The sequence below is a fragment of the Seriola lalandi genome, unplaced genomic scaffold, assembly GCF_002814215.2.
Source record: "Seriola lalandi dorsalis isolate HSWRI2012SDOR001 ecotype SW California unplaced genomic scaffold, Sedor1 jcf7180002054764, whole genome shotgun sequence".
In the NCBI taxonomy this organism is placed as follows: Eukaryota; Metazoa; Chordata; class Actinopteri; order Carangiformes; family Carangidae; genus Seriola; species Seriola lalandi.
The window spans coordinates 332,740-356,976 of NW_019525317.1; the positions used below are offsets into that span (position 1 = coordinate 332,740).

General features: G+C 42.0%; 1 protein-coding gene across 1 annotated transcript in view; it reads left to right on the forward strand.

The window, feature by feature from the left end:
• The window catches only part of LOC111668877 (calsyntenin-2), a 251,382-nt gene that overhangs the window by 76,493 nt on the left and 150,652 nt on the right, over window positions 1–24,237 (forward strand). The window contains exon 2 of the mRNA XM_023425028.2: window positions 16,300–16,422. Coding sequence (XP_023280796.1) covers window positions 16,300–16,422 — 123 coding nt within the window. The remainder of the gene's footprint in view (window positions 1–16,299; window positions 16,423–24,237) is intronic.

Consider the following 24,237-nt stretch of genomic DNA (forward strand, 5'->3'; position numbering starts at 1 on the left):
CAGCCAGCCAGCCAGCCAGCCAGCCAGCCAGCAGTCTGTCGCAGTGGGTCAGAAATGATTGGCCTCTGAGCTAGCCAACTGGTCATGTGGGACAAAGAGCCAAATGCCATATGTGGGACTATTCAGAGAGTGCAAGAAAAGTAGCATCTAAGCCTGTGTGCTCTCGCTCACTAATCCCTCCACAGCCACGGCACTGTTTCTCCCTCGCTGCAGACTCTGCAGCTACTCATGCTCGTCTGTGTTTGTCTGTTATAATCTTGTTTATCTTGAGGATGATGACACCTTAGGTCTATTTTTTCAGTTTTGGACGTCATTTGTCATTCATTCATTCATTCATTCATTAGCCAAACTGCTCACTGTAGCCAATCCCAGCTGACATTGGGAGAGGGTGGGGTACACCTTGGATAGGTCTCCAGTCTATCACAGGGCTGACATAAAGAGACAACCAATTATTTACGCTCACATTCGCACATGTATAATGTAGAGTCGCCAATTAACCTAACATGTCTTTAGACTGTGGGAGGAAGCCGGAGGAAACCCATGCAACATTAAAACTGCACACAGAAAGGTCCCGGCCGGCCGACAGCTTTGCTGCCATCATTTTCATTAGTAATAATAGTAATATACTCTCTGACTAAGCTGCAGAGGTTGCAGAGTGCTGGTAGCCCGGCCAATTAGAGATTACAGTTTATAGACCAACTTCCTGGTTTGATCTGAACAAACTGTACTTCCCCTACTTTCAAACGCACAGTTTTCACTTTGCTTTACCTCCAAAAATCTTTTAGATTTGGCTTATTTGAATATGTTTTAGAGCCCAGACAAAGAAAAATACCAGAACTGAGCAAAGTTTGAAACTTTAGCTTCTATGATTTCATATCTTGTGACCCTTTCGCGTCTGTGAAGGCAGATTATGATCCAACCCCCAGGTTTACATAATCAACCTTCACTGTTTTTCTTGACAAATCAAAACTTGTTGCGTGACGTCGCCATGTTCCCACACCTTGAGTTTAATGTTGTCACAACCAATAGAAGCAGTGACCAAAACTACATAAATATAATCCAATTAAATTATCAATTAATTGAAAGCGTTATCGCCAAAGTCTTCAAATTGGCCTACTATATTTTAATTAGAAACAAATAAATAAATGTAGAATTTAATCTGTCAAGGTTTGAGAAATATTCAGAAATACGCCAACCAAAATTAAATGAATGTAATAGATATTAAACTGCTGAAATGTTCTCCAAAATGAATTTTATTGTCACAGTCGTATATAATTTGGAAGAGCCTGTCCAGGCACGATAGCAGCTAAAAGTGTTGATATCTGTAAAAGAATGTTTTCTGGCTGTTATTCGTTTTCTGTTTCCACCTGTTTTGTCAATTTAATTACTTTTTTCGTTTTTCCGTTTTTATTCACATTTCCTTTATCGCTATATTTTTTCTTTTATTATTTGGTGAGCATTAGTGTCTCATTGACTCTGTATTTATCAGTTGTGTGTAAAGAACAGTGAAGTGCACTAACCAGTATGAAAGGTTTAATTGATTGATTGAAGTGTGTTATCTTTTCCAAATGATGAAGCTCCGGCTAACCTTCAGCTGGAGCACAGTTACTGTGATCCAGAGTGTGCTTGCATGTGGTGTGTTGTTTTCTGTGCCAGGGAACTTGTGTCTATGCAATGTGCCTGTTGCATGATCTGAATGAATTTCTTAGTATGCATGTAGTATTTATGTGTGGGTGTGTTTGCACGTCTGAACTCACAGTTACCGGAGAATCACTATCCCCCACAGAGACGGCATCTAATCGCTGAGCCCACCTATGTTGTCTCCAGTTCATCCCTCGTTTGAAACCATCGCTTCTTTCATCTTAATGACTGAAGGTGCTGACGGTCGGTTGCAGTTTTAAACAGGGTTTATACATATCCTCATCTGTGTGTCTGTGTTTTTTATGGTTGTGTGGTTTCTTCCGCAGCTCAGTGTGTGTGTGTGTGTGTGTGTGTGTGTGTGTGTGTGTGTTTGTGTGTGAGATGTGTAGAGGACTGTTGCTCCACTAGCTGCTGATGAGTCTCTTTGTTTCAAGTCAAGGCTACCAACACAGTGCAGAGCAACAAAAAGAGCCCAAATCACTTCCCTGGTACATACCGCCGACTCTCCCATTACTCACCAGCCGGCGCTGTTCCATTTCTGGCGACCAGCCGTTTGGCTTTTTATTCGCCAGCTCCACCGGTTAAAAAAAACAACAAAACCAAACAAAACACAGATCTCAAGGCTAAATAAGACAGAAATGAGGGGTGAGAGGGATAATGGGGCTGCGCTCGGGTAACATGCTTTTGCCTCGGTGCTGTGAAATGGTGGAAGCTTGTTTTACATTGTATTACAAGCTAGGTGCCTTTTCCAGCGCACCTACAATACAATACACCACAAAACAGATCCATTGAACCCACATATGTTTTCCACCTGAATTAATTTCCTGCCCGAAACAACAAAGTGCGACTTTTCAGGAAATTATGTGCAATAAACAATGTGTTTCTCTCCCTAGCTCTGTTTGGCTTCAGTATAATGGAAACAAAAAAAATAGCCACTTGAACTTTGGCTGGGTTAAAAAGAGGTTGAGAGGATATTGAAATGCACAATTTTTTTTTTCCCTGAATGAATGATTGCTTTAAAACTTGTGCAAGTGCCAAACACAGCAGGCTGAACCCAGGGTGCTGACCTAGACCGTGAAATGAAGAGTGGCGGTCAGTGGGAGGAATGGCACAATAAACGTTTGTCAGAATTTCCTGAATGTAAGTGAACTATAAGTGGGGACCGTGGGTGTGTGCTATTGTGTTTATTTTAGCTTTATTTTCTTTTTCTTTTACTGGATCTACAGTCAACTTTCTGGAATGTTTATATGTTGTTGCACCTTCCACGAGGCCGCCCATATCACTGTCAAGTTATTGCTCAACACACACACACACACACACACACACACACACACACTAACAGCATGAAAGGATCAACTCGCTCACATGCAAGTGTTCCTGTGCCTTCATGTGTATCTCCTTGATCAGTCTCCTGGGAGGTGATAACTCTCCTCCTGCCTTCATCTCCTTCAGAGAGGAAAGTAGTTGTCAGTATGTCAGACATGTCCAGAGCACATATCCAACAGCTAAGCCCGATTGGCTACTTCCTTAGTGTTTATGTGTGTGTGTGTGTGTGTGTGTGTGTGTGTGTGTGTGTGTGTGTGTGTGTGTGTGTGTGTGTGACCGAGCATATATTTCTCAGATTGGTGGGGGTTAAATCGTGTTTGAAGCATTTTTTCCCTTTCATGTGCGTTGCTGCCCTCTAGGCCTCTCTGCTCTCATGGTTCACAGTCGGGGCTGCATGGTCATGAACTGCTGCTCTTCAGGTTCAACCCATTACGGAAAAAAATACTCTCCTGGACAGGTGAAACACACGGCTTGGGTTTAAAGATTCAGTTCTGTACGATGTAGGATGAAAGTGGTACGTGTGGTTATTAATCTACTGTGTGTTTTTCCTAGTTTTCCTGTTTTTTCTAGGGCCCGGTTTCTATTAGCCTGTCCATTTCCTTTGACTAGAGGCAAGTTACTTAATGTTCCCTCTGACTGTTTTATTTTTCCTTTCATTGGCCCAATGAACCATCAGGGCATCGCTACAATTAATGAACCAATAATCTACAAATAAAAAAGGATTTCAGAGCTTTGACCGGCTTGCAAGTGTGTGGCTCTGCAGACTGTTGCACCTAAGCTAAAGTTTTAACTTGGTCAAAAGCGGTTGCACCATACAGCTGAATTACAAGTCTAAGCTAATATCATCAGTATTATTATTATTATTATTATTATTATTATAATGGCAACCATGACGATGAATGTCATCTAACCTTAATCAAGATTTCAACCTAAATCATGATGTTTTCCTAAAAGTAGCCAAGATGTTTTTGTCTATAAACCACGGCGCCGTCACATCATGAGTCAGAGCAGAAAGCACTTCTGTGTGTTGCTCTAAAGGAGAAACAAGGTGTGTTGTTGTTTCATTTGGACGACTTGTTGCTGTATACGTGCGATTCCCCCGTTTGCATCTCAATAAAACAAACAAAAGGAAGTACAACAGAAGCTTTGGTCATCAGGGAGGTAGTGGACATGACGTCGTTGTTTTCCACCCTCTGATGCGACCCATAGGAGTCTCCTGAAATGGTGCCCCCTACGGCATCAGGCGGACAGGACCTTTATCGTCATGGTTACAATAATAAACAAACGGACTGTACAGAGAAGGGTATACCCACCTTTGTCGCCACGGTTACTATAATAATGGTCATGGCTTTGTTAGGTTAAGGCACAAAAACTACTAAATGGTAACAAAATAAGTACTTCCTCATCATTAGACGATCTTTGTTGTCATGGTTACAATAGTGACAATGTGGTTGAATTTGTCGAGCAGTCGTGGATAAGAGAAAAAACATAAACTCTTAGTTTCACATGAGAATCACTTTCCCCTTTGCTCCTGTCATAATTACTGCGGCCGCGATCAGTCGTCCAACAACAAAACGTAACCATGGGTCACAGTAACCTGCTGCACGTTTTTAATCTATAGTGAACAGAATGGAGAGTTTAGGTTGAAACTAACTAGTTGCAACCGAGCTTTGCAGTTGGTGCAACAGGCAGCGGGTGCTTAACATCAATAACCAACATTATTATCCAAAGTACTATTCACACTTTCTTTGAAACAGACTGTTGCATTAAATATGTAGCGCTTTCATCATTAGACCACTGAAGACGAGCTCGTCCCTATTTTGTTGAAAGTACAAGCTGGATTCCATCAATAAATTTTAACAATTGTCTCCTTCCTCATCTTTAAAAAAAATATTTTTTCATCATTATATAACTTGCAGCTTCATACAGTCAAAGTGTCCTTCACTATACGGTTCATTATGTCTGGTTTGTCTAGTTTATTTTCGAGAAACACATATTCATCCGCTGAGTTTCTTTATCGTCGGTGACAGTGGACTGAGGCAAACTGTCTGAGATGTTGGACTTATTCAATCGTCTCCCGGGGAGACACATGAAGTATGTTTATTCCCGTCACTCAGCAGGTGACCAGTAGAACAATCTCCCCAAACGTTGCTCTCTCACTTTCATACATGTCACCATCGTTACAGGAAGCACCAGTACAGGTCCGCTCCCTCTGCGTGCTCCACAAATCCCACCATCGTTAAACTGGAATCTATTTCTTCCTGTAACCTCACGCCCCCCACCCCCCACTTCCACTCTCTCTCTCGCTCTCTCCTCTGCATTATCTGTTTTGGGAAATAAGTGGCACTTGGGGGAGGAGAAGAAATTACAAGTCTTAGTTTCCAGGCTGTCTCTCTCTTTTCCCCTCCCTCCCTCCATCCCTCCAGGATGAGGAGAGATGAACTACTTTTGTGTGTGTGACGTGCGTGTGCATGTGCTGTGTGTGTGTGTGTGTGTTTTACAGAGGTCCAGAGAGAGTCCCAGTAGGGATACTCTCTTCCTCTCATCACATCTCCTTGCCCACTTGCCTTCGATTTTTAGAGTGATATGAGAAAGATAGAGAGAGGCAAAATGGAATGGACTGCCAGGAGGAATCAGGAACACAGTCTTAGAAACACGGGGGACTAAGTGCTATTGAGAACTTAAGGGTGTGTGTGTGTGTGTGTGTGTGTGTGTGTGTGTGTGTGTGTGTGTGATGGGGGGGGGTGTTCATGGCATAACTAAGCAACTAAGATGAAAAGAGTGAGAGCTTATAAGAGTGGGCTTGGATATATTTGAGTGATGAAAGGGTAGAGGAGGAGGAGAGGAGACTGAAGTAAAATGAATGTAAAGATCAATAGAAAAAAAAAGAAGGAAAAAGACGGATAAAGTCGACTATATAAAAAGAGACACAAGGACACATTGTTCTCCAGGACCTGCTGCTGTATGTGTTAAGTGTTTCATCAGTCACACACATGCACAAGTAGCCACACACACACACACACACACACACACACACACACACACACACACACACACACACACGTGCGTTTCTGTAACCAGATTACTGTGCATAGTGCACCTCAAGTTCCATAAGACGGCGGCCTTCGCTTCAAAAGCCCAGCCATTCTAAAAGGATTACACCGTCGACACCTTTATTTGCTCAGTGTGTTTTCAACCCCCTGTTTCACAGCTGGCCGGAGGCGCCGCATAAACTGACCAGAACAAAATTCTGCAGGGATCAAAAAGACCTGAGAACCCGTCTCTCACACTGACTCCTTGTTCACCAATACACACACACAAACACACATGCACATGGACATGCACAAACAAGAGACTCTTACTGAGCCTCAAGGGAGAGTAGAAGAGGTTTGAATCAGCGGGAGTGTTTAACTGTGGCCATTTTATCTTCAGGGTTTTCTACATCTTTAGTTTTCTCTCTGTACATGCACGTACACCCACCTATTCTAATATGCAATTTGTGCAAAAGTAAATTGAGGGAAAAAGCTCATAAATAATGAAAAACAAAGTGTCACTTGCCTCCAGCTCCATCACAAAGCACCAAAACTGAAGAATAAAAAGGGCAGGGATGTTGTTGTTGTTGTTGTTGTTGTTGTTGTTGTTGTTGTTGGCACCTTCCTGTTCACCTCTGCCCTTGTTAAATGTCACTGCCCTCTCAGACATCATAGCAGCTCATAGAAACACACACAGGTGGATCAGAAAAGTCAAAATAATAAAGAAAAACAAAAAACAATTTCGACTTGAATTGGCCTGGTTTCAGATCTCAGAGTTGTCGCACACATCTGCTATTTTTTCAGTTGTTTAAAAAGTAACTCCTCAGTAGTATAAGACCCAGTTACAGTGTCCCCACCAAGCAGCAACCTGCGGGGCTGAAACATGACGCCAACATGGAAGTGGCAAAAACTGCAGTTCCTCAAATGGCCACATGAAGCTGGCGTTAAAATGCTTATATGTTTATTTACAGCACAAATAAACATGTTTACAGCCTGGTACATAAAAACAGTTTTGGTCTCTATTGCTAATTTTCCTTTGACAACTGTACAGAGTGAATTTTTATATCATTCACCCTTTTGAATTTTATCCAGGCTTAAAATTCTGTATAATTGGGGGCGGGGCTGCTTTAAGTGACAGGTGGGCGACGTGCTTGCCACAAACTGGCTGAAGTCTCGGCTGCACACAAGCCCCACCTCTTTGACCATTTTTGGATTAGCTGGGAAGTAGGTGGAGTCAAGCGCTGCCAAGATAGCGATGGTGGAAAAGCCCGCTCTGAGCTTCCAAACCGCTCTTCAGAAAACCTATGGCTGATGTCACAGAGGCTTTGTCCATCTTTATTTACAATCTATGGTCGCCCCAGATTTAAGTGCATACTCCCAGCTACATGTAGAAGGAATCAGGGTGGTGTTTTAGGGTGATTTCAGCCTCTGGTGCAATGTACCAAAAAAAAACAAAAAAAAAACAGAGAGAGAGAACAGTACAATGATTTTACTTTTAGTTCTAATTACACATATTACACGTCAGGGTTGCGTATGTTGTCAGTGCGCGCAGGATTGTTAGACTGAGTGCAGTTACACTTTAATATTAGTCCTGACTACAAAGCTGAGGTAGGCAGGATTAAGAAGAATGAGGATGTTATCTTCTTGGGCCAGAGCCAAAGCCAGAATCCATTTCAATCCAAACAGAAATGTCAACACCGGTGGATGAAACTGACAATGAAACAGTTTTTAATTTGACTTGACAAACTGAAAGTAGGTTGATGTTTATGACACCCTAACCGCCATCAACCCAAGGAGAAATCCACTAACTAGACCTAATTATTATTGAAATTAGATTAGTTTGGCGCTTCGACTAAGAAATGCCACAGTTTCACAGTTACTTGTGCTCAGTTGGTGCTAAAATATGAAAAAACTGTACAAACAAGTTCCAAATATGCGGATTTTGAGATAAATGCACCATCATAGCCTGTACCGTCTAATGTTTTATTATAGCTTTTCAAACTCTGGCAGTACTTAGCTGTGTAGGTGTCTCTCTTGACATACTCCCGGCGCATGTGTGTGAAAGAGAAGCAGGAGGCCGTAAATGCCATATCTCAAATTGCACGTACAAGAATGGACCACGATAATGGCTCTCAAATGACGCACAGAGGGAACATTTGTGACTATGAAACCATTTGATAAAGAGGGGTCATGATGGTAATGGCAGTGAAAGTGCATTCTCAGCTCCTATACATCCACTCCCGGTCATCTGGATGGATGCTTTCAATTTTTTTTTTTTTGTGTCTAACGTAATGCATAACACTCCTACATCTCGATCACTCACTTTGTTTTTTTCACTCTTCCCCCGGGGAAATGGAGGGGGGGGGGGGCAGCAGAGTGACTATGCAGTCAGCCTTTTACCTATCTGCAGGTTAATAAGTCCCCGTCTGAAAGAGGAGCAACACATACAGTAACACCGCTGCACTCTCTTAAGGCACAAGAGGCAAACTCAGACAATTTGTATAGTGCTTTTTTATCCCATTCGCCTCTCTCTTTCTCCAGCTCCTCTTTGCTCTATTCTTACTCCGGAGCGGGTGGGGGGGTTGTACGTCAGCCAAGGTGGATGGAAAACAAACTCATGATAAAAGCCTGACCTTTGTGTGAGCTCTACCATTTTGCTGCAGGGACAATGTTGAGGGGCAGAAGGGAGAAAATGTCAAAACAAAAATGCCATTGTTCACAGAGGTGCAAATAAAGGGGAACTTTGATATGTGTGGCAGCGTTTGGCTCCTCTCAGCATTTCTTTCCCATCAACAGTAATGCACAGCCGAGACTGTCCTCCTCTTAAAAAAAACAACACCACGGGTCGTCTGTGCCAGCAGCTCATTACAACCCATAGTTTATTTTTAGGCAACCTCTAGCAGCCATTGTAATTATGATGGGAGCAAAGGAGGAAGTCGGGTAACATCAATTATTGTGACCATGACGCCATTTCAGGTGATGCGTCTATGGGTCGCATCAGATGATAGGGACAAACAACCTATATGGAAGAGACCATAAATACACCTTTATCAATTTTTCTGCCTGCCAGCCTTTGAGCTCGGCTGTTTGTGTGTTTTGTTTCCTGTGGTCATTGCGCTCCCTGGGTGGTGTCACAGGCTGATGTCTGCCCTCGCTGCTTTGCATTTGTCAGGCTCAGATGCTTCGGGGTCCTGCTGCAACACTGCTCTACTCTCCAACCGGCCACTGAACCGCCCCCACCACCACCCTGCCGCGTGTTACCACACACACACACACACACACACACTAGGCACCAGGCACTTGGATCAGGGCCAGAATGCACAACCTGCCGTGGGCCAGAAAAGCCACACAAACACACATTCACAGAGATGCGCAAGCTTATGTTGTACGTTTTACACACCTACACATTTATGCACACCTAGGGCAAATACAGGGTGAATTGTTAGGTTATTCCACTCTAAACAAAACTCAAAAAAGCACAGTGATCCTGCTTTATCTCACCCTGCCAGGGGCTACGAACAGCTCATAATCGCAAGAAACTAAATCCAAAAAAAAACCAAAAAGGTCAAACTGGGTGCAACAGGTGAATTATTTCCCGGCCACGTCATGATTTTCAATTACATCTCAGCGAAGGACGTGAGGTGAGTTTTGTTATTTTTTAAGATGGCATGAAAGTGTGGAGTTGAGTTTCCGTCGTGTGTCCTCCAGACGCTGTTCTGAGATGAGAGGACGACAGAAGGAGCTCTGCAACAAGCACAGCAGAGGTCAGGGTGTCAGTGTCTGAGACGCACTGTGGAGGGGCGGCCTCAGTGTGACCCAGGTGTTTTGGCAGGAACACAGTTTTTCTTTTCTGTATGCTCTGACTGAGTAATGAACTCACTTGTATTCTACCCAAGCGCATAAAGCCTTTCTCATATTTATTTGTTGAGCTTTGGCAGCTGCTGCAGTTTGATCTTCACTTTGGTTCCTTTGTCGTATTTAACGTCGCAAACATTGGTGTGATGGTAAAATGAGCCGAGAGTCACTTCTCATCTGCTTTCAAGATCCTGCTTTCCAGAAACAAGTTATTGTCAAATTCCATTGTTTGATCACTTGCTATTATAATAATAACATTTCTGTCACTCAGCCTCCACTTCATTCAGAAATTAGTATCTGTTCTTTTCAATTTCGTAAAATTTCCCTCCATTTATCCAGCACATTAAACTCTGAATTTCTGGTCATATAATGTAAAATGAAAAAAGACTGACTATATTCATTATTATTTTTGCCTATTAGGTGATAAGTGCATAGTGGAGAAGAGTTCCCTTACTAGACCACGCTGCAATACTTAGGAATGAAATGTAGAAACTGATTTATTAAGAAACATATTGACCCAGAAATGGACTTCACTGCTTTAAGCCCCGTTCAGAGGATCACTTCTCAATAAGAGAATGGGCATTTCTTGAGAAAATTTGTTTAAATTGCACTGATTTTACACATAAAGAAGAGGTTACCTGTCAGGAGGAGTAGTACTCAACCAGCAACAACATTTGTATAACGTCTTTCTACAGTCAGAAAACAACGTTGATGAGTTTAAAAGATGTTAGCATTCAGCTGGGAAGGTCTAACAAAATGATTGCATTATGGGAGTTTGACTGCAGCTATTTTTGACCGTCCTCCTGTGTTTAATCTGTCTCCTCTGAATCCATCAGCTCCATGGAAGTGCAGCAGTAAATCACTGTAGTACACCTTTAATATCCATAAAGCTCAGCTAATATATTTCATAAATTAGCAGTCAAAATAAAAATTTCATGCACAGTGTAATGTCAGTTTTATTAGCTTGCAGACCGAGGATCTCTAAGGGTCAAAGAAGACACGCATCACTGCAACGATGAAGTGGTTGAGTGGGAAGAAAAAAAGAGAGCTGAGACGCCAGCTCGACGTTAGCAGAGACGGGGATGTATCTGGATAATTTGCAGTGACCTGCTGATGGACATCTCTGAGCCTCTCGGCGCTGGCAGCAGCTCCCAGCTTGCCATGTAGCTGTAATTGCCTGTTGGTTGCAGTAATGGCTGACTGTCTCTGCTACGTTTACTTTTCATTATGCTGATGTATTCATCACAGCCCCTTTTGTTGACCTTATCAATCAGAGTTTAATTTCCTACAAATTTCTTTTTAATTACAACTGTTTCTCTTCCTCCCTTGTCCCCCCGGGGGCCTGTTCTGATTGCGGCACCCGCCCCGTAAAAGGTGGCACCCGTCAGCACAGTTACGGTGGCACACCTTTGCCTGGTCAGAGATTAATCAGCCATTATAGCGCCTCTGCCATGCTCAGAGCCTGAAGTCAAACCCAGGACTCTTGCTTTAATTGACAGTGAAATGACGGAGGGAGATAGTTCTGCTGACCAGCAGTCAGCGGTAAAGGGCAGCCGAGCTCCAGCGTTCACCTCTCAGCTGTCACACAACCTGATTATATTAGCCTGTACAGGTTTGATAAGTGTATCCCTCAAACCCCATAATTAAATGGATTTGAAGAACAAAAATGATTCAGTGGCCTTTAACTCCACTCATTTGTGAGAAGACAAAATTACAAGGCTGTGGTTATTATTGAAACACATGAGTAATACATTTTATTAATTTAGTTGCCAGAGCAGAGAATATAGTGCAGCTGAAGGCAGTAAAAGTTGCTTCTTATTAAAAGAAATGAAGAAAAAATAAAGTTAAAGGTTAAAATAAGGTTACGGGCTTTCCGAGAGATAGTATATAAAGTAAAAATAATTTTGTCTAGTCTGCCTGGAAGCCAGTTAACTAATTTCACCCTGCTGCTTTCCCCGTGTGACACAATGGCAAAAGGTCATGGTGTTTGAATCACAGCTCAGGTCCAAATAAGAAAACACAACAGTCTGGTAAGAGCAGTTTCCTCTGCTTGTTAACATATAAAAGAGAAAATGGTGTGTTTTATTCCTGCTCTGTCCTCACGATGTTAAAAGTCCTTGCGTCTCAGCTAGTCATGTTCAGCCTTAAGAAGCCGGCAAGTCGACCTCCCTCCATTCACAAACAGGGGTTATCGCTTGCCATTTACCGAGTGCTTTTAGTAGCCAATGAAGGTGTTTGCTTTTAAAAATTGGGGTCACTCGGAGTGCTGCTCAGGCTTGGTTTTTTTTTTTTTCCCATGTGTGTGTTTGTGTGTGTGTGTGTGTGTGTGTGTGTGTGTGTGTGTGTGTGTGTGTGTTTACTGATTTTTTTTTTTTGTTTTTAAGCACACATCCTATTAGAGGATGTCTGAAGCCTGAAGGCTGAGGTGTAGATGAGCGCAGCAGAGTTCAATCAAAGTGTCAAAAGGACAAATCTTCTCATCGGTGTGCGTGGTTACCGCAACAACGTGGCTCGAAGACTTTTTTTTTTAGCAAAGAGAGCAAGTGTGAGGAGTGCTTCTTTCTGACGATACCTGCAGACTGAAATGATGAGAGACGAGCTTTGGCAGTGCGTGGTGTCATATTCCCTTTATATTGATGAGTGGATTAACTGTGTTTAGCTTTGATTCGAGTGGCCATTGAGGAATGAGGAGGGAACTATCACTAAGTGGCTTCAATGTTTCCCCTAGGAACCTCTGGAACTGATGGTCTGGCTCATATCTCCACTCCCACCTTCCCCCTCCACCCCTCTTCAACCTCTGATAGTCAGCATTATTTGCAAGAAGAGGGAAGCATATCCATCCATTCTGTGATAATGACTCGAGGGCATGTCTCAAGCTGTCAGTACACGCTCCCCATTCTATTAAGACGCCGTCAGCGTTGTATTTCTCGCCAGAGATTGGATGAGCTGCAGTCCTGGGTTAGGGGTGGGGTTGACATGTAGGTGGCACCCCATCGGGAAACTGCAGCGATTCCTTTAATGTCCTCATCACTCCTGGTGAAAAACCATTCCATCCCCCCACACACACACACACACACACACACACACACACAGACCAGCGAGGCTTTGAGATGTCGTTAACTTGTAGCTAGGTCACGCTGACTGATGGAAAGATGCTCCCGAGCTTGTGCACCAGCGATATCACAAAGGTCGCCGATGTGGAGAATGTGCTTTTCAGTTGTCTCCCACTATCGTTATATAAGTTGTGTCGGTTGAGAGAAAGCTGCTGTATCGAGGCGTTGCAGCTGGATCACAATAAAAAAATGTTTTGGTTATGCTGATAACGGAACATTTAGGTCAGCCTGCCTCTGCTAAGTAGTCACGGTGAGCAGCATTAATGCTTCAAGGATTTAAAGGTCAAGAGTGCTCCTTAGCTGTGTGCCTTCAATTCTCCAGACTCCTCATTAGCTGTCACGCATTCTGCTCAAATAGTGTTATACCCTGTATTACACATTTATTGGGGTTGTGCACTTGTCCCAAGTCGGAGCAGCAGATTAGCTTTTTTTTTTCAGCTGCTTTCAAATTTTTTGCTTTCTATCTTTCTTTACGATAACGCACTTCCCAGGTTCTTGCTGTTTAGCTCCAGAGCCGCGTGTGCTAATTGTTCCGTATCACAATATGTTCCACAAAACACCCACAAAAGATCCTTTTTTCGACAGGTTTGTGTGTCTCTTAGCTCGTAGCTTTGGCAGCGATGACGCATATGCATCATGTTTCCCCTTGAAATTCCTGAACAGCAGCGTCAGCAAGCTATTCATTCTCAAAATGACATGGTTTGGCATTTAAACTTGAAATCCAGTAGGCCTATCATTTTACCCCTCACTGCTGCAGCAAACTAATGCATATTTATCACGTCCTAATAGACTAATGTGTTCCTATCTCTCTTCCCCTGTAAATGATCTCCTCTGACTGTATCAGGGCTCTTAGCCATGCTTTCTGCTGACACTCATGAATATGTATCTCTGGAGTGTTTGCATGTTTTCCCCAGGTCTCACTAGCTTTTTGCTGCTACCCAGTCCTCAAAAACGTAATAACAAAACAATCCAGTTGGTCCCTTTATCACACTCACAATATCTTTCTAGGTGTTTTTACTGTTTGCTGCTGTTAATATACAAAGTCCAAAAAAAAAAAAATCTAACGTCGCAAATGTGTTGATATAAGTGGATGTTGAGGTTCACGACAAAAAGTGTGATGGTAATTTTTCATACACTTAAAGTGACAGAAGCTGAATCTTTCAACCATTTATCTGCACTGAATAAAATATAAAAGCGTCACTCATGTTTTTTCTCCCATTTGAAATAAAAAATCTAAGACTTTTTCTATAAACACAAAGGATACACACACACACACACACACACACACACACACCCACACACACTCACACACACACTGGATCTGCGTGCACGACGGTGTGATCCGGTTCCTGCCGTTGACGAGGACGGGTCCAAATAATCAACCTGATCGACTCTGACCGAGGAGATGTGTTGTATTCTGGATGAGACAGATGCTGGTCAGACCAGATCCTGAACTATTTTCTGATCCACAAAAAAAAAAAAAATGCACATCTGTAGCGCAAGTCAAGTGAAATCCTCACTTCAGTACCTTATAAATCTTTTTTTTTTTCAAAATAAAACTGCGCATTTTAATGTGGTCTTTTATTGTGACCAGCCTGAGGCACACCTGTGCAATAATCATGCTGTGTAATCACTATCTCCATATGCCACACCTGTCAGGTGGACGGATTATCTTGATGGAGGGAAAGTGCTCACTAACACATTAAACACATTTAAACACATTTGTGAAGAAAACTTTAGAAAAAGATGTCTTTTTCTGCGCTTTGAAAAAGTCTTTCATTTTAACATAAAAAAGTGGGAGCCAGAAACAAGTGTTGTGTTTATATTTTTGTCCAGTGTATTTAACTCTAATGTCTGAGCTTTGCCACAGACACAAAAACAATTTCCAGAAGGAAAACAAACAAAACTAAATTCATGTCGCTTTCATTTTGGCTGTTTATTTCAACCATTCATTACTTTTAGCTAAATATTTCGTTTTTTCTTCATGCTTGCTAACTCATTTTCATGCACAGTGTGACCATACGGTGTTAATGTGTTTCCACTGGTTGCTGGTGCTCTGTACAGTCAGACTTAATGCTGCAGCAGACAGATTATTGTGACTATAAAGGACGTCATTATACCACCAATTTAGATGGTATATTTGGATGGTTGTTTTCCTCCTCAACACAAATAAGTCAATATACATTTATTTATTTAATCAAAACAGAACTAGTTCTTCCACTGTCTGGCAGCTGCAGACGCACCTCCTATGTCACTTGATTAGAAATCACTAATTAGATTTTAAGAGCAGTGAAAACATTGTCTGGAAATGATGAGAATAAAATAAAATGCAGCTGCATTTGTTTCACAACAGCAACAACACAAGTGTTCTTTTTGTTCTCGCATTATAAATGAGTGTGACGTCTGGTGTAACGTTTGTCTGTTTGGGTTGTTTGGAAAGAGTACATTTGAGCGTTGCCAAGTGGCTTTTACTGGCATTCAGGGAATAATTGAGGGGGTCTGTAACAATGGTAGTTTGATTAGCGGGCCCACTTAGGATGAATCCACAGTCTTCGGATTTCTTTTTCGCTGAATGGAGAGTAATTATTGCTTGTGCACTTCATTTCAAGCATTTAATATGTATTTTTTTAAGCGATGTTTCTCAGGGGACCTTAAATTACAGCTTTGCTTTGTGTCATTTTCAATCCATCAATTTGAACTTGAACTTTCAAAAGCAGCCCGAAGTGTAATTGTAATTTTTCTGGCCCAGCTAAAATGCACTAAGAAGGACATGAGGGTTGCAATTGTTTTCCAGAACTCCTTTCTTCCTCTTCTTTTGACTGTAAGATGGGGGAAGAAATGGCAAGTGGGCCGGCATGGTGCCACACACAGCCCAGGGGGCCGTTACTCAATTATGGCCCTTAATCAGGCCCTCAGCACATGAACTTTGTTTAGACTTGGCCCTGGATACAGTTTTCTACTGGCAGCACAGTGGTGGTCATTGATCAAGCATGGCACTGGTGCTTTGAAACCTGCAGGGGATGTTTGAGCAAGAAGAGAAGAAAAGAGAGAGAAGAGGTGGTGGTGGGGAGATTAGCAAAATAAGAATGTCTTGTTGAAGCTGAGGCTGGAGGAGCTTTGCTAAGAAGGGAGTGAAATGTGCATGTATTTGTGGTTCTGCACACTGTATTTGTCTGTGAGTGTGCATGTCTAAATCATTTACCTGTGGACAGCTTTACAGGGGAAGTGAAATTGAAGATGTATATCTCAGTGCGTTAAGACTGACTCTTCTGTTGTACCTTGTAGCACAAGTATTTCACTGACATCTCACACTTTGCTTCCTGTCTCTGCAGTGAATAAACACAAGCCGTGGATTGAGACATCATACCATGGGGTGATCACTGAAAACACTGACATCGTTCTGCTGGATCCTCCGCTGGTGGCCCTGGACAAAGACGCCCCCATCCCCTACGCAGGTACGGTACATCTCAGTCCTAGTGATTGTTAACCGGAGACTAAGCGACAGCGGTAAAGGCGGGAAAACTCAGACCAAGTGGAGGCAGTTAACAATGACTCAGGTGTTAATCCTCACAGGGAAGCGTAGCTGCAGGATTTTACTTACAATAAGGATATAAACCATATTAAGCTGTCATGTGATGTGATGTGATATCACGCCGAAGGAGCTTAAATAGGCTTCATGTAGTAGAACTGCTGCATCACAGCTTTTTTTTTCTTTCTTAGTGCTACTCCTCTGTGCTGCAACCATTTAATCCAATAATTCCCAGTAAGCACATATCCACATACAGGACTCATATTTCATATTTATTTAGAGTGGAGAGTGGCCCAAATAAGGCCCATGGTGGTTGAGGACACTGCAAAAAAAAAAAAAAAAAAAGTCAAACCGGATTAGATTCTTCCCACTTTGTGACCATTCCAGCTCGTCTAAAGGGTGCCAGCTCTTGTGGGAGGACGTTAGCTGGAGGCTGTTGGCGAGCCCAGCCAGCCTATCTCCCGCCAGGCTGCTAATGTGGCCAAGGCCCATGCATGGGGCTGCAGCATGGGGGCTGGAGCCCACTCACACAGGCCCTCGAGCTGGGCTGGATGGATGGATGGAGATGAAGTGTTTGTGTGTGTATGTGTGTGTTAATGTGCATGTGTGTATGCTTACTAAAAACATTTTTTTATTGTTTGTGTGTGTGTATGTGTGTGTGTGTGTCTGTGTGCATATGCTGTGGCATGGCCTGAGGGGGCTCACTGTAATGGCCACTCTACAGGGAGAAAGAGAGAAAATGATGAGACAGTAGGGAGGGTAGCTGGCTGACCAGCATATGTCCTCTGGCTCTCCACAGACTGACAGCCACACAATGAGACACACACACACACACACACACCCACACAAACACACACACACACACACACACACAGCAGGCAGAACACATGGGTATTCCTGGATTTCCTAAATGAGACTTATTAACAAACAAGAACATTAACATCACCTCCCTTCCCTCTTTTATTTCCTCTCATCCACATTCCACATATTTTGTGCATCTTACCTCTGTCCCTGTGCACCTTTTTGAGCTGTGCCAACAGACCTACACACACAGCACCAGTCACCCTCATGTGTTTACCTCCCTAAACAGTGATTTCCAACCAGGCAGATACAGTTCAGGGCAGAGACAGTTATCCAGTAATTAGCAGAGGTGAATCCTGCGCTCGTCCAGTGAACAGCCGGGGTGGCGTGGCAGGGCAGTGCTCAGGTAGAGGTTAAGCCTCATTTATTAGGCCGGCCAGGTTTTAATTACAGTACATTTAAGGTACTGACAAGTGATGTCTGACTGATGGTGGTCATGCTGCTCAATGGGTGATGGGGAAAAAAAACACCTTTATATTCATTTATAACCTCATAAAATCACCACCTGCTTCAGGATAATTAACACTGCACACATTTCAATGATGTGATTTCTATGCACATATATACAGTATATCTGGCAAACATTTTAATGTTGATTATTTATTAATATGCACGATTTGAAACAATGAATTTCCCATCTGTGCTCACCTGAAAGGACCTCAAGATCCAGTTTAATTCAGCAGAAAAATACCGATAAGCCCAGACTATTTCCTTTGCTTGTCCTTTACATAACTCCAAACCTGTCCAGTAATCGTCTCGGACTGCTGAGCAAGGTGCAACCGTCACCGCACTCACTGGTCTGGAACAACAGGAAATGTGGCAGTGCTGTGCCTGAAAGCTTGGCTAAGACTGACATCAGCCATCACTGCAGCGCTGCAGCAGCTCATGAGCTTCAAAATCTCAGAGACAGCATGTCAGAAAGAGTGAAAAGTACAGGTATAGATAGACTCATTGTTTTATGCATGAATGCGTGACTATGTCTGACAAAATGCAGGTGTCTCGCCCTAAGAAACAAATAAAATACTAAAAGGTAGGTGATATAGCCATATGCAAAAGATAACATCAAGAAAACAGACATCTTTAGCTTTCTACTACACCCAGGACTGTTTTTATTCATGAGTCACATGTGCTATGAGAAAAACTTGTTGTGAGCATATGCTTCTAGTCTGTCACAACATATAGTTTTATTAGTTGACAAGTGCCTGCATGAACTGTCAGTCATCAACTTGAATTTTTCCATTCCAGTGACAGCTATACATGGAGTCATGTTGTTGAAATTGTGCCAGAAAAGTGAAAAGTACCAGAGTGATGCTTCAGCTTGGTACAGAAACAATCCTGACACCTGCCAGTGTGGATACAGGGCGATTATGCAGAACTCCAGATTAGGTTTAATGTTAAGGTTTTTGAACAGCTGTCGTTTAATGAATTATTTCTACAATATCCATATATGTAGTTCAATATACATACAATATCTGTTCTTCCATTTATGCAAATACAGTGTGGTCACGGTCAAGCAACTAAAACACACAGACTGTATAAAGATGGACGTAGTCTCCGTGACGTCACCCATAGGTCTCAGTAGACTCGTTTTGAAGCTCAGAGTGGGCTTGAACTCTCCCGAGCTATCTGTTTCCGTCACTGTCTTTGTCTTCACAAACTATCACAACATCATCAGTGTCTTCCTAGAAAGACGCTTGGCATTAATGCAGCGTTATCCACTTATTTAAGCAACGTTTACCTCTCGATGACGACAGACTTTTCACCTTGATGGAGCGTGAGCGTTGGGAACAGCTGTAAGAGTTGCTTTTATAATGTAACAAAAGCATATGGAAGATTCTTAGTGGTCTGTGAATTCATAACAGTTATGTTGTGCTAACTGTGATTCACTTCCGTTGACAACGGGAGCTAAACTTGAACAATGTGCAAATGTAAGGAACATCCTGAAATATTCACTCTGCTGCCTTTTCAAGTGAGGCTGTGTACTCTGAGCTCCATAGCAGTGGATAATGTGTGAGACCAGCTCAGTGGTCCATTAGATTATTAAGATGGAGTGTCTTTTGTTGGAGGCTACTACCACTGTACTGAGTAGGCTTATAAAGTGCCAGGTCAGCAGGGTTAATGGGCAAAAGCCGCGGTGAACGCTGTTATTTGACACAGGTTAGCTGGTTGTCAGTCACTCCTGGTTTTCTGTTGCCGGCAAACACATACAACATTTCCTCGTGGCGTAACACGCTTTTCATGTGTAAATCCTTCACTTTTACTGGTCTCCGGAGCCCTGCGGATTTTGTTTGAACACTGAGCTAATGTCTCACCGGTGACCCGCGTATGCACACGCTGCTCAGTCAGCAGCACTGGTGGGTAAGACAAGCTCATAAAACCTCATAAACACACACATGCGCACACACACACACACACTCACACGCACGTTCATGCTGCATAAATCATGTTAAACCCTTTATGTTGGCTCTGATGTGTCGTATGCAGTTTGCCTTCTCTCACACTCTGAGTACTTTGCATTCCCGCCTGTGTTCTGACTGACAGCAATCATCCTGCTCCTGAACAAACAATGTTTCTGATTTCTAGTTTTACCGCATTTACAAACCTGTACCTCTCAAGGCATTAATAAAAATCAATTATCTCTGACCTTGGTGTTCTTCTCTGAATCCAACAGCTTCCCATTACTCTGAAAACAGCAGGCGATATTGCATAGTCATCCACTGCCGTAAAACAAAGCAAATAGACATGAGTAAACATACAGGCTGGCTAATGTGCTGTGATTAATTAGCCTCTCACTGTCTGTCTGATTGGGAAACAGATCTCAAGCTAATTATGAAAAGTATCTCATTAGCACAGAATCAGCGAGCTTCGTACAATGTGTAGGTGGAGAAGAATGAGCATTGCAATGTGTTTATTAACGAGAGAGATTGAGAGGGTTTTCATTTGAAAGGTGAAATATGTTGCGTGACTCGGAGCTGGAATAAATGTTTGGAAGTGAGATGAATTACATCATGAGTAGGGAGGATAAAGGTTAAGGCTACAGTCAGTTTATTCCTTTGTAAACGACAAGTTAGTGTCTCGCTGCAGAGCGCTTTGAAGTATAAGATGCACGTGTTGACAAGGCAAATCAAACATTTTCTGGCTTGATAGGAAAAAATAAATTTCCAAGACAGAATCTTTGCTTGATTTTCGTCAAGGGGGTTATTATTGCACCCATGTTTGTTTGTTTGTTTGTGTTTGGCAGCAAGATTGTGCAAAAAGTACAGAACTGATTTGCATCAAACTTGGTGGAGGGAGGGGTCCTGGGCCAGGGAAGGACCCATACAAGTTTTGTGCCAATCTGGTTAAAGCGACAGCTCCAGGAATATTTTCTTATCACTTTCCCTAACATTGTGAGATTTTTCAACACTTCCATCAGTTTCTCAGTAAATAATATTTGGATCTGGATGTAAAAATTCAGATGTATTTATGGTCTATTTAGATCTATGACTTTGCACAATTTGCAGATCCAGATGACAACCTGGATCTCACAGACGTGTGTAGGATTGTTTGGCCTTGGACGGGGTATGAGCACTACTGAGTGCCATTCCAGTCAGATTAAAGCTCAGCATGCATCAGTTTCATCATTTCCGTGAGCAAAAGTGTCACACATTATGCAAAAAGCCCCATATTGATCCAGTACGAGCGGAGTCTAAAATGAACTCATCCCCTGTCAAACTGTATAAATGGAAACTACGAGTCACTTTTATCTAGGCCTATCACGACTGAAAAAATATAGATGTGAAGTTAAAGAAGGAGCTTTCTGATGGGAGACCCTCTATGCCTTTTAAAAGTCATTTCATGAGCTGAATGAGAATTTGCAGGGGCCAGGGGGCTGCTTTTAATAAGGCAACAGTTTTTTTCCCTTTTTTTCAACAGGTGCCGCTGTCTCAATTCCCTCAAAATCCCCTACTTCAAAGCTGTTGCTTAAAACCATGATTAAAAAGTAACAGATTGAAATAATTTTGCAGAGAGATAGTCTATCTTAAAAAAAAATCCCTTCCACCACAAGGCTGTCAGATTCCTTTAATCTGTCTGTGCTGTCTGTTCAGACATTCCTCCCACCACAAATCATCCTCTCCTTCCTCTTTTAGTCATTGTGCTTGTATTCTGACCTAGAACAAGGCCTCACTTTCTTTCCCCGCTTCCTACGCACTCTTTTTTAATCTTTGCTCAAATAATTTCCCCCTGTCAGATTTCATCCAGCTCTGGTGCATTCAGAGGTTAGAGTGACATCCTTTATCCTCCCTGAGACTCAGCACTGTCCACAGCAGATGCATCATTTCCCCACAGATGACAGCTCTTTCTTTGTGGAAGATTTCAGTCTAATTACAGCCATTTTCTGGTGCATTTGAGGGGCCGATAGTAAACAGATGGACAGAACAAAGTTTTTCCAAGATAAGGATTTAACTACTAACACAGGAAACCTGTAAATTTGATCTCAAACACAGTGTTAATCAGTGATAATGTTAATTCATGCAAACTTATTTCTATACAGTTCTGAGCTGAAAAGTGCAGGCAGCATAATGACTGTCTTGCTTCTGGCATTCTGAGTGCCTTAGTCTTTGGCTTCAAGACAATGGAGCCATCACTCTGCCATTGTTCACATACTCATTTATTAATGAAGTGCTGAAATGCAATCTGCTTCCTCACTGAACCACACAGATCAGGGAAATAGTCTTTGTAATGAGATTTTTTTTTCCAGGCTTTTAGCTTTTTTGTCTTTTGATGAGTTACAGAACTGGCAGAGGGGAGCAAGTGGAGTCAGTGCCGCGACTTACCCCTTTGTTCTTTCAAAAGGAAGCGAAAAGGAACACGTGTTAGGTTCTCTTGAATGCCATTAAGCAGAATTTCCAGTCAACTACCTCCTCATCCCACTGAGAAGCAGAGATGCTTGACTGATGTGGTTGCTTTCAAACCAAGGCTTTCAACTGCTGCTGAAATCACAAACTGATTTTGGGGGCTCTGTCCTTCATGTACTTCAAATCTGAAGTGCATTTACTTCTGTTGATCCTCTTTGACTGAAATTCTGCTATACGAGCAATATTGTCGTGTTGTTGATCTGTACTTTGATCTTGCAGATATTCCAGGTTTTTCTACTCAAGTCCTTCCATACACTCTTATCATATCATTATTAGTACCAGACCAATTCACTGTTCCTCTCATTATTGCTACCAGTATAATTAGGTTTGGTATTATTGGATGTCAGTTTCTCAGTCTTCTCCGTGGCTGCTGAGCTAAAAGCTATGTTAGCTAACATGAGCTAAAGTAATGTCACAGACAGGAAGAACAAGCTGCTGCTGAGCAATGACTGTTGGAAGATCCTGATTAAGGTGAATAAGATATGAATGTGATTTTTTTTTAAAGGATATGACTAAAGGATTCTGACTATTATTTACTTTTTGCTAGCTAATAGCTGTCAGCTAGTGCCCCACTGTTAGCTCGCTAAAAGCTTCGTGGCAGATGACGCTAGATTTCTTTTTTTGCGATCAAATTTTTATTTTCATTTCCATTAAGTCCAACAGAAATATTTCAGGGGATACAATATTATTAGAATGGATTTTCAAAGGAAGACAGTTGGCCCAAGACATAAGAATGTGTTGTGGGAAAGAACACAGTGAAAGTATTGACGATAATAATAATAATAAAATAATATAAATAATAATAATAAAAATAAATAAATTAAAAAAATAATAATAATAATAAAATATAAGAAGAAAAATAAAATTACATACATAACCTACAAAAATACATTCATACACACAGACATATATTGACAAGACCGAAGGGACATGACATCTAGAAGCAGTAGATTTTTTTATTGCCAGATTTATCACTCTGTTGGTATCCTCCCATCAAAACCATATATCGCAGTTTGCAATGCATGTTTATCAGACAACAGCCAACAATTTAATTTTGTAATTTGCCTAACTCATAAAATAAATGTTGTTAAAGTTAATAAAATTTAAAACTGAGAAACCAGCTAACAATATTGATTCTTATGGGCGACAACTGGGTGTAGGAAAATGTTCTGTTTCAAGGGGGAAATTGCTGTAATGGCGTCCTGTAGCTCAAACCTATACAATAAATATTTTTGCATCTGTATCCTACACCTCTGTTCTGTGAATTAACACAGAAAGTTATTGTCATGCAAGTGGGACCCATTCTATGACGTGGGAACTATAATATAATCACAGGTGTGACATAAGGTGTGAAACTACCTAGCACTTACATTATGTTTGATTATAACTGTCGCTGCATTTCTTTGCATAATACATTGACGTATGTGATCAGGAAGTGTCAGTAGCTCATTGTTCACATTTGAGGAAACCAGTGACGGTGAATATTTGCCGTCGGTGTGTTTGTTGAAATTTGTATTCAAGCCTCAAGGCCTGCAATTACAGTGTCAACAAACTGTCTCGAGCGCTCCTCCCGGGAGGCGAACATACAAGGACGAGACCAAAGGTCTGCTCTGAGTCGACACCGTCTGATAGAGAGAAGGATGTTGTTTCAAAGACTCTCCACTGAAGTTTAACTCTCGAAAGAAGCACTCCATGAGAGTGATCCATGTTTTAGCAGTTTGTCAATATCACATTCATCACTTGCCAGTACATCACTGCTGCGCTTCAAAGAGTTCAGCTCCGCTTTTGATATACAACTTAAAATTTCGAGGTTCATCCTGTCTACCCTTGAATACTTGTGTTTTTCATTGCGATATCTCTGATCTGGCTACCAGTCCTATCTCCAAATCATTCCCTCTGACTTTCAGTCCTCTTTCTGCCTGTTTTCCGAGGAGGACCTCCCTTTCTCTTTGAAATTTGACGGTTTTCTCTCCACTTGAACC